The sequence below is a fragment of the Bactrocera neohumeralis genome, chromosome 2 (genome assembly GCF_024586455.1).
Source record: "Bactrocera neohumeralis isolate Rockhampton chromosome 2, APGP_CSIRO_Bneo_wtdbg2-racon-allhic-juicebox.fasta_v2, whole genome shotgun sequence".
Taxonomy (NCBI): Eukaryota; Metazoa; Arthropoda; class Insecta; order Diptera; family Tephritidae; genus Bactrocera; species Bactrocera neohumeralis.
Window position 1 is genome coordinate 25,866,525 of NC_065919.1, and position 11,318 is coordinate 25,877,842.

Sequence of the window (11,318 nt, forward strand, 5' to 3'; positions counted from 1 at the left end):
GACTGTCTTTCTATTAGATTAGCATTCTAAAAAAACTAACTTCTTTTCTTCCTTGCAGGAGAATCTGGAGCGTGCACTGCGCGAATTTAAACGTGAAAAAATTCTCAAGCAGAACGCTCGTCTCAGCCTGGCCAATGCAGCATATGAAAATCCCAGTTTGCCCCGACGTAAAATACTACTCAGTGTCGGTGGTAACAATTATCGACCACCGCTAGAGCGTTCCAAGTCCGCACCGAAGTTAATGGCCATCGAAGAGGCTATCGGTGAGGAAGAGGGCGAGGATGCTGAGGACACTAATGAGCCCGAAATGAAACCGTGTTGCCAAAAGGATTCACTATACCCTGCCATGACTTTGGGTCGCAGACGCTGTCGACGTGGTCACTCAATAAGACGCACAGGCAAACCACGTCCATTATGTGGCGTTTCCTTCGATGAATCACAAAAGCTTAAGCATATTTTAGCCGGAGACATGAAAGTAGACACTTGCTGTCATGACAAGCAATTAACCAAAGAATGCGCCAGCCAACAGAAAGCTACTACGCCAACCACAGGGTTAACCGAAGAGCAGCGTAATAGTTATGGTTCCGATGACTCGGATGACTTTGAGAAGTTGCTGAAATACAATGACTACGATGCTAATACATCGCTAGCAACAGAACTTTTGCCTTACTTCGATATGCAACTGCACAAGAACACCAGCAGCAGTCTCAGCGATTTGTGTGCGCTGAAGGATGACGAGGAGCCGCTCAGCTTACTGCCAACCATCAATAATGATCCTATGGCACATCCCGAGGGTGATCTGCTGCCCAGTGATTGTGCGCAAGGAATGAACGGCGACATAGAGGAGGAGGAATCGCATGTTGGCCTCCGACGCAATGGTGTCTGTAGCGATGGTGAGGAGGATTATCTAGACGCCGATGATATGTACTTTCGACAGTCGAGAATCTTAAATATTTTACACCGCAACTCAATGCGCAAAATGGCACAAATTTCGCTGAGCAGCGACGAGGGTAGCAGCTTGGAAACGAATGCCTCGGCGCCGCTCCAATACCGTCACCAAACACAATCTTCCATATCGTCAAACGCGTCTTCGAACGCCACCACCAGCAGCTCGTTGCAGGATGGACACAACGGTTCCTCAACCGGTAAACGTCACAGTGGCGCCGATAGCGATGAAGGCTCCATATCGAGCGGCTGTGAGACGGCCAGCACCGTGACGGCCAACCAAGATGATCTATCATTACAATACCGTCACGACAAACAGCTGCTGCAGCAACAACAATCAGCATTGCAGTACAGCGACGATGCACACTTTTTCAACATGGCCGACGCGAATGAATCACCCATCACAGCCGATGAAATCTACCAAAGACTCGAAGCGCGTCTGCAGCGTCGTCAAAACAGCGACGCCACCACATTCAGCAGTTCGAGCACAATAACACTGAAGATGAGCACAGGCAGTGACGGCTCTACGCCCCAGTCGCCGAATGAGCCAATCACCCAACAGTCCATAAGTGAACAACCTGCGAATGCTTTAACGAATAGTACAACGCGTGTACGCCGTCAACGGCAACGTCAAATGGTGGCAGCAACACCACCGCCACCCGACTGTAACGCCGACGACACGGACTCGGAGTGCAGCGACGAATCCGGCTATGTGGAGTATCAAGAGCGCGAGAAAACAGTGCGTGAGAAGATTGGCGATGTCGAAAGGCGTCAGTTGCAACAGCAACAACTGCAAGAACAGCAACAACATCAACCTATTGCACAAAAACGCCAACTCAAGCCACAATTGCCGCCGAAACCGTTGCCGCGTCGCACTCTCAGCGGCGCCAGCGCGGCCGTGTCCTTGGCAGGCGCTCAGCGTACAAGTAACAGTACCACAGTGTGAATATCGGACAGACGTAGCTGGCCGGCTGACTAAGGCAGTGATGATTTTGCTGAGCAGATAAGGCGTGCTTGTAATTTTGAATTCGAAGTTAAGTGTATGCGCTGCAGCATAGCGCGATAAGGGTTTGGAAGCTAGCGGCTAGCGTTTTTCATTGCTTACATGTACATGGTTGTGGCTATGTGTTAAGCGCATGTTACAAAATGTTGAGTATTCAAAATTTAAAGCCTTGCTTTCGAATGCGAAATTCGTCTATTTTTATGGAAAATTCTATAAGATAATATATTATTTTTATTATTATTATTATATACAAAACGAAAAATATAGCCTTTTGGCACCTATTTAGAATTATTTTAGTGAATTGGAATTTTTTTCAATATTTTTCTTTAATTTCATATATATGTATGTATATATATATCATTTGTACATATATATGTATATGTATATGTATATGTATGTACTATATGTATATCTACCAAAATTTTTACTGCAATTGCATTGCGAATACTTAAAAATATTTAATTTAAAACAATTATTCCAAATATCAACAAACACATTATGGATTTGTACAAATTATTATTTTATGAAAGTATACATATGCACATGTGCTTGGAAATTTATACAAAATGAATATATCGTCAACTAAAATGCAAAATAACGTAACATCAATTTTCATAACTTTACAGACGAAGGAAAAACGATATAATAGAAACCACACATATTGAAACAAAATTTGAGTTTTGGTTATAAAACGGTTATATATTGGTTATATCTGACAGCGGAAGCTGAATATTTTATGATACATACATACATACATATATGCAATTTCGTTTTTTATACCCTGAACAGGGTATACATATTAAGTTTATCACGAAGTTTGTGACACCCAGAAGGAAGCGTAGGAGACCATATAAAGTATATATATAAATAATTAGTATGTTGATCTGAGTCAATTTAGCCATGCCCGTCTGTCTACCTGTCTGTCCGTCTATCTGTATATATACGAACTAGTCCCTCAGTTTTTAAGATATCGTTTTGAAATTTTGCTAACGTCATTTTCTCTTCAAGAAGCTGCTCATTTGTCGAAACTGCCGATATCGGACCACTATAACATATAGCTGCCATACAAACTGAACAATCGGAATCAAGGGCTTGTATGGAAAACTTTCACATTTGACAAGATATATTCACGAAATTTGGTATAGATTATTTTCTAAGGCAACAATGTAATCTCCGAAGAAATTGTTCAGATCGGTTAACAATAGCATATAGCCGCCATACAAACTGAATGATCGGATTCAAATGCTTGCATGGGAAACTTCCTCATTTAACGATATATCTTCACGAAATTTGGTATGAGTTATTGTTTATAGAATAATGTAATATCGATAGAAATTGTTCAGGTCGGCTCACTATAGCATATAGCTGCCATACAAACCGAACGATCGGAATCAAGGGCTCGTATGGAAAACTTTGCATTTGAAGTGGTATCTTCACGAAATTTGACATGGATTACTACTTAAGGTAATAACATAATCTCCGAAAAAATTATTCAGATCGGATTACTATAGCATATAGCTTCCACACAAACTGGACACATAGTTACTAAAAGAAATGCACCTGTGAAGGGTATATTAGCTTCGGTGCAGCCGAAGTTAACGTTTTTCTTGTTTTGATGATACGTTTTTTTGCAGTTTAGGTGACGAAATGTTTTTTAGGCACTTACATATATGTATACACAAGCAGTATGCGCCTGCATTGTTACATAAATCCGTTTGGCGCCAAAATTAATATTAATCAATTTTTTTAAACAATATTTATTTTTTTTTAATCTACTAGTGCTTTATTTTTTTATATAATTAATAAGTTGTGAATATATTTTATATTATATATATTGAATATTTATATACATACATATATACGTATGTTTATTTGTACATATGTATATTTAAATAATCACATACACACTTTTGCACAAATTGGGCTATTTTTGTTTAAAATTAATAAAAATTCATTTTATACTTTACAAAACTAATTCAATTAAGTAACTTTTCAATTTTGTGCAAAATTAGCAAAATTAAATAAATAAATTTTTTAGTTATACATTTGCGAAGCATTAAAATTGCGCATTTTGAATAAAAAATATATAAAAAAGTGAAAATTGCCTCAAAATGAGAAATTGTTAAATAGCAATATATAAAACAAAAAAAAAACATACAAACATATAACAGTTTCAGGGAGCCACTCTAATGCACGCACTATTTAAAGATGAAAACAATGAATTAATCAGTTATTTCTATGGAAATGCAAGCATTTATCGTCTACACATTTTTTATCGCACTTTCACATTAAATATATAAATTTATAAAATATATGCTTATGTGCCTCACCAAACAAACCACAACGCACATTCAAATGCATACAAATTATTATTTTTCCTTATCACCCATTTGTACATAAAAAAAAACATTTTATCACATTATACATAGCTCTACATACATATATGCAACAGCTTTACCATTAAAGTTAAGGCTTGAAACATTATTTAATTTAACTTTTACACATACAAACATAGATATGCATAGTTGTATATATGAATAATGAAATTTCTATGTCAATTATTGTTAAAGGTGATTGCGTAGCTTAGAATGTGTACATTTACATCTACTATACTATATAAATGTTAGGGAAATATGTATTTACGCACGTATGTATGAACATATGTATGTCTGCATTGTTGTTATTTCTGTAACATGTATACATAACTCTACATATTTTATATACTAATTTGTTTGTAAATGAATTTAAAGTAAATTATTGCAAGAATTCTTTATATAAAATGCACGTATACATGTGTACATACATACATACATAGGTATTTTATTATTAAATATTATATCTAAATATTATAAATTTAAAGAGACATATACACAAATTAAGTTAAATGAATGATTAATGAAATAAGTGAATAATTTTGAAACGAATCAATAAAACTATTATTTGAATTAAAATAAAAATGGTTTTTATTTTGATTTTCGAGAATTGAGTAGTATGTCTCAAAACTCATTTCATATCTAACAGATATTTTCCAAAGAAAAACACACGTTTTTGCCTCACTTACTAGCTGGCTGTTGCTGCCATTCTTTGGATTCGATTAAACGCTATCGCTATCCAAATGTCCAACATCTTCTTTAGAAACTTCAAGTGATTGTCTTATCAAATTGTATAATAAAGTACCAAAAAAAAAACAATTATCCCTTGTTGATTACAGGAAAACATATAAAACGCTTAACCGCAGACATTTTGGCAATTTTAACTGTAATCAGTATTTGATCCATATATATAGTACATACGTTGAAGTATTGTATATATAAGAAAAAGAAAGTATGTCTGTATGTTCCGGGTAGGCTCCGAAACGGCTGGACCAATTTCAATGAAACTTTCAGGAAATCTTTAGATTGACTTGACGAGTAATCCTGTAAAGTTTGGTGACGATCGGAGCACTTTTTTTAACTGTCAAATACAGTTTTTATTTACTATGATGATATTCTATTGTTTTATAACCCAAATTTGTGTTGACACATGCGTTGTGGATATACATATATGTCAATATGAAACATACATATTTAAATACAATGGAGTATATTGAAGTATGCTGAAGTATATTAAAGTAAATACTCGTAATTAAGGATTTTTAGGAATTCAAGGTAAGTTGTAGCGCCGCTAATGTATCCGTTTACTCATGCGTTTTCGATTGATTGTTACAACGGAAAATTGTATTTTTCTTCACCAATCATGTTTCTTCACAGAATCATTGTAATAAAAAAATGACACCCAAAAAGCAAGTACTTGTTAAAAAAAAGACCTCCAAATCAAAGAATGTCAAATAAAAAGAGCAAATGAAACAGCTGATGAACGTGAGTTACGCCTTGAGAAAAATCGTCGACACGGTAATGGACGAAGAACAAGCTGTCAATATCCAGTTGAATTTTTAAACTCATTGGAGGCATCAGGAATGCCGCCACACACACTAAAATTGAAAATTTTATCATCCATATTATCCATATATAGTTATGCAACGGAATCAGATTAACAATTAAAAAATTGACACCGAACTTAGTCGAAGTCACAATCATCGGTGGTAAATTCAAAGCGAAGACGTTGTTCATTTTAAAATTTCATGAGCATCAGGTCATTATAATTATTCCTTATTTGCAAACAACATTAATAATTTAAAAATAACTATTGTTTCATAAGTATTTATTAATGTCCTTAATTCACAGATAATTCACATTTACCATGCCCAACTTGAGCCCAACTTGAGCCCGATATGCTTTTATATCAATGATAAGAACGATATTCTATTTACTTACATGTATATGGGTGTAGGTAATAATCTTCACCCGCTCGGAAAGAGAATAGAAGACAATTAATACGAAGATAATTGAATATTCTGGTTTAGAAGCCCGAATTTTAGGTATTTTTTTGTCGCGATAAAAAAAAAATCAAAAATTATTTTTACTATCCATTTTTTACATGCTTTTTATTGATATTCTAAGAATACAAAACATAAATAATATAAGAAAAAAATTAAATTTAAAACAAGTAAGGAAGGGCTAAGTTCGGTTGTCACCGAACATTTTACACTCTCGCATGATAAAGTGATAATCGAGATTTCATTATCCGTCATTTACATATTTTTCAAATACCGTATTTTTGTAAAGTTTTATTCCGCTATCATCATTGGTTCCTAATGTATGTACATATATATTATACAGAGAAGGCATCAGATGGAATTCAAAATAGCGTTATATTGGAAGAAGGCGTGGTTGCGAACCGATTTCACCCATATTTCGTACATGTCATCAGGGTGTTAAGAAAATATTATATACCGAATTTCATTGAAGTCGGTAGAGTAGTTCCTGAGATATGGTTTTTGGTCCATAAGTGGGCGGCGCCACGCCCATTTTCAATTTTTAAAAAAAGCCTTCCGTAAAATTTAGTGTTTCTGACGTTTTTTGTTAGTCGGTTAACGCACTTTTAGTGATTTTCAACATAACCTTTGTATGGGAAATGGGCGTGGTTATTATCCGAAACCATTTTTCCATTTTTGAACTGTATATGGAAATGCCTGAAGAAAACGACTCTGTAGAGTTTGGTATGACATAGCTATAGTAGTTTCCGAGATATGTACAAAAAACTTAGTAGGGGGCGGGGCCACGCCCACTTTTCCAAAAAAATTACGTCCAAATATGCCTCTCCCTAATGCGATCCTTTGTGCCAAATTTTACTTTAATATCTTTATTTATGGCTTAGTTATGACACTTTATAGGTTTTCGGTTTACACCATTTTGTGGGCGTGACAGTGGGCCGATTTTGCCCATCTTCGAACTTAACCTTCTTATGGAGCCAAGGAATACGTGTACCAAGTTTCATCACGATATCTCAATTTTTACTCAAGTTACAGCTTGCACGGACGGACAGACGGACGGACGGACAGACAGACATCCGGATTTCAACTCTACTCGTCACCCTGATCACTTTGGTATATATAACCCTATATCTGACTTTTTTAGTTTTAGGACTTACAAACAACCGTTATGTGAACAAGACTATAATACTCTCCTTAGCAACATTGTTGCGAGAATATAATTAGCACTTGTTACGTATACGCACTTTACACCTCGATAAGGTATTACTTGAGGTAAATGTTTTCGGAATTGTTACTCGATAGCACTTATATTTGAACGGGTAATTTATTAATTAAGTATTTAAATTATCTGGATTTTTATAAAAGTTGGGTTAGATAAATCTGGTAGGGCAATAAGCCACGCATAGACCAGTCTGGTCTCTTGCGATACCAGATGGAGTTTACTTGCTAGTTCCAAGAGGAGTAGTGATCCTTTATGATGGTTGCGCTTGATGCGAATTTTAACAGACTCTGCAGCCTCATTATAAATATCTCCTTCAGTGTATCATATCGTGGGGACCACAAATGCTTTCAGCGTAGTCTTGCCAATGCGAGACAACTGCACAAGAGATGCTTCAATGTTGCCCAGGTGCCTTGCTCTGACATTTTCTGCAGTCTTCTCGGTCTGTCAGCCCCATCCTACGGGCGTGTGTCACCACCGAGCTGTGACCAGTCAGTATTCCCATCATGTTACTACAATCTCTTCTATCTAGTGTCAATAGAAATTTTGTTTACTTCCGATCTACCCATAGACAATGTATGGGTTTCCCAAGGTTGGTCACGTTTGCGGATGTTGTAAAGATGCTTGCTTCTGGCAACACTTTTCGCTACTGCCCTGTTTCCCAAAACACTTCTGATCGATATGCCATACGAGCTTCTGCTTTGATTGCTGTTTGGCTGTCTACGCACATGGTGAGTCTGAATTTGGCTGCAGGTGCATTAGAGTCCAACTCCGCGGCTTTCACAATAACAAAGACCTCAGCTTGAAATATACTACAGTGGTACGGCAACTTAAAAGGTTGTCTTAAGCCTAACTCTGGACAGTATATCTGGACAGCCATCCGTATAGATTTTAAGAATGTTGCGTGTAGCTAACATACCTTTGCGCCAGGTATTTTTTCCTATGTTTACTTTGAACCTTTTTTACCAATTGAAAAGTGGGGTCAACCCAACCCAACCCACCTAACCGCCATTATCCACCGAGCTATACCCGAAAGTTCTATATGTAAATTCTTCTACAGCCAGTAATCGTCCCACTGATTTTGCTTGAGTTGGAGTTGTTCTTGAAACTCCCGCTATGCACATCGCAGCGAGGTTCTGAACCCTTTCTACTGGCTTCCGGTAGGCGGATTTCCGTACGCTTGTCCACCATACTACTGCACCGTAGAGCAGAATTGGTCTAGCAATAGCTGTGTAGTACCAGTGCATAAGAGAGGAAGACAACCCCCAGGATTTTTATAAAAAATATATACTTTAAAGTTATCCATTTGTATGGAAGTGTAATTTTATTTATGAGTGGTAGGTAAAAGCTTGGACAGACAACAGACCGTTAAGCAAAATATAACAAACTTTGATTATAAAGATTGATAAAGATTCTCGCTGCGTAGTATTTTACGGCAATATGTAAACATTGATTGATTTTTTGGAAACCTCCTAATATATAGTTTAGTTTTACATTGATAATATTAGTTCGTGACGAACAAAATATATTTTTTATTGCATATTCATATTATTTACAATCTGTCGTGTCACAAGGGACGAACTCTCCCGCAGTTAAACCGCTTTAGGTTATTAAGATATCTTGAACTGATTTTCTAAATCTCGCACATCACTATTTGTATTTCAAGCCCTTTGTGTAAGTTAATATTTTTGATGTACCACGGAGCTTTTGCGGTGAACCTGAGGTTTTTGATCATTGAATTAGTTCGACGTTCGATTTAATTGCAGTTCCCCAAATTTGTATTCCATATGCACAAATCGGTTTTGAAATGCTTGTATATAAGATCAGCTTATTCTTAAGACTTAGGTTCGATTTAGGACCTAGTAATTAGTAAATTTTTCTCGACTTGATTTTAAGCTGATCTTCTTCGGTTTTTATGTGACACTCTTGTGTCCAAGTGCAGCCCGAGGTACTTAGCATTAGTGCATTTTGGAATAATTGTTCGATTGAGATTGAGGCTATGGCAGGCCTCCTGTTTTCATGGCGAAGGTGACAAGCGCTGATTTCAGGATTCTATTCCGTTCAGTTGTTGAACAGTTTCAGAAGCTTCGTTTGCAGAGTAAGCAGATGCAAGAATGGCGGTGTCGCCTGCATATGTGGCAACAGTTATATTTTCGTCGTTTATTATTGACATGTCGGCAGTGAAAATCGTTTTAATGTTGGGTCAAGCACGCTGACTTGCGGAACACCTGCTCTGACTTCGTAGTGTCGGATGTGTCATCATTTGTCATCAATTATTGTAACGTAAAATTGTTTGTAATCTATGTATGATCTAAGAAATAGGTAGAGTGGAGCTGATAGTTTAATTTTTATTTTAAATAACAACCCCTCGTGCCAGACTCTTTCAAAAGTAAAAAAGTCACATAAAGCCAAATCCAAATAAAGGCCAAAAAGGCAGTAACAATCAAACTAGAATGTGATGGCGCATTTTCCTCGTGAAAAGTCCATGGAACTTCTGTCCACAAATCCGGTCAATTACGGTGAGTTGCTTCAAGTAGACGCCTCGAAACAGCAAAGATAGTTTCGTTTGACCCTGTGAAATAAATTAATTTTGATAATGATGATAATGACGTTGTAGCCCAGTTGATGGGCGAAAAAAAATCAACTTGGGAAATAACGGACACCCTATTATATATATCTCTATATCGGGTATAAAAAGAAAAAGAAAGTTTTCAAAGCGAGCGATTTTCTTCTGATCCAACAAGGTAAGCATACTTTTTCTTTACAAATAAACTTTTTAAATAAGTAGATCGAAAATTTTGGTCAAAGGACATCAAATTATAAAAGTAATTTCCACTTTTTTTATAAAAGGATGTATTCAAATCAAGTACAATGAATAATGACAAACTTTAAAGCCACCAAAAATTACTATTTGCGAATATTTAAGTAGTTAGGTCAGTCTAGAGCCCTGTAAAAATGTCTAATTTTAACAATTTATTTTTTGATTAGGAAAATTAGAAAATAATTAGTTCTTTCAGCCCTGAGAAAAAAATTATTTGAGCATCTAGAAAAATTTTATTGACATTTTATTATTATTGGACCAATCTTTAGAATCACATCTTTCAAGATGCCTGCTAAACGTGCAAGGAACTCGAGCTTTCTGAAACTAAAAAACGGTATTCTATCTACATTAGACTTGCATATAACATTTTTTCAGATTTATGTCAAAGTTTCGAAAAATGGCATATTGGAACAAGAAGAAACGTTAACTTCGGCTGCACTGAAGCTATAATACCCTTCACTGAAGACGTCTTGTTAAAATAAAATTTTCCTTACTTCTTCTTCTTAATTGGCGTAGATACCGCTTACGTGATTATAGCCGAGTTAACAACAGCGCGCATTCTCGTTTTCGTTTCTTCTTTTCGCTACGTGGCGCCAATTGGATATTCCAAGCGTAGCCAGGTCCTTCTCTACCTGGTCCTTCCAACGGAGTGGAGGTCTTCCTCTTCCTCTGCTTCCTCCGGCGGGTACTGCGTCGAATACTTTCAGAGCTGGAGTATTTTCGTCTATTCGGACAACATGACCTAGCCAGCGTAGCCGGCGGTCTTTTAATTCGCTGAACTATGTCAATGTCGTCACATATCTCATACAGCTCATCGTTCCATCGAATGCGATATTCGCCGTGGCCAACGCGCAAAGGACCATAAATCTTTCGAAAACTCGCACCGTCGACTCATCAGTTGTGGTCATCGTCCAAGCCTCTGCTCCATATAGCAAGACGGGAATTATGAGTGACTTAT

At 36.6% G+C, this 11,318-nt stretch overlaps 1 protein-coding gene across 12 annotated transcripts in view; it reads left to right on the top strand.

Annotated features, from left to right (window-relative positions):
• The window catches only part of LOC126751110 (uncharacterized), a 146,030-nt gene extending 141,382 nt beyond the window's left edge, over window positions 1-4,648 (top strand). For all 12 annotated transcript variants that reach the window (XM_050461078.1, XM_050461085.1, XM_050461079.1 and 9 more), the window contains one exon: window positions 59-4,648. In XM_050461078.1, coding sequence (XP_050317035.1) covers window positions 59-1,891 — 1,833 coding nt within the window. In that variant the 3' untranslated portion in view covers window positions 1,892-4,648. The remainder of the gene's footprint in view (window positions 1-58) is intronic.
• The last annotated feature ends 6,670 nt before the right edge of the window (window positions 4,649-11,318 follow it).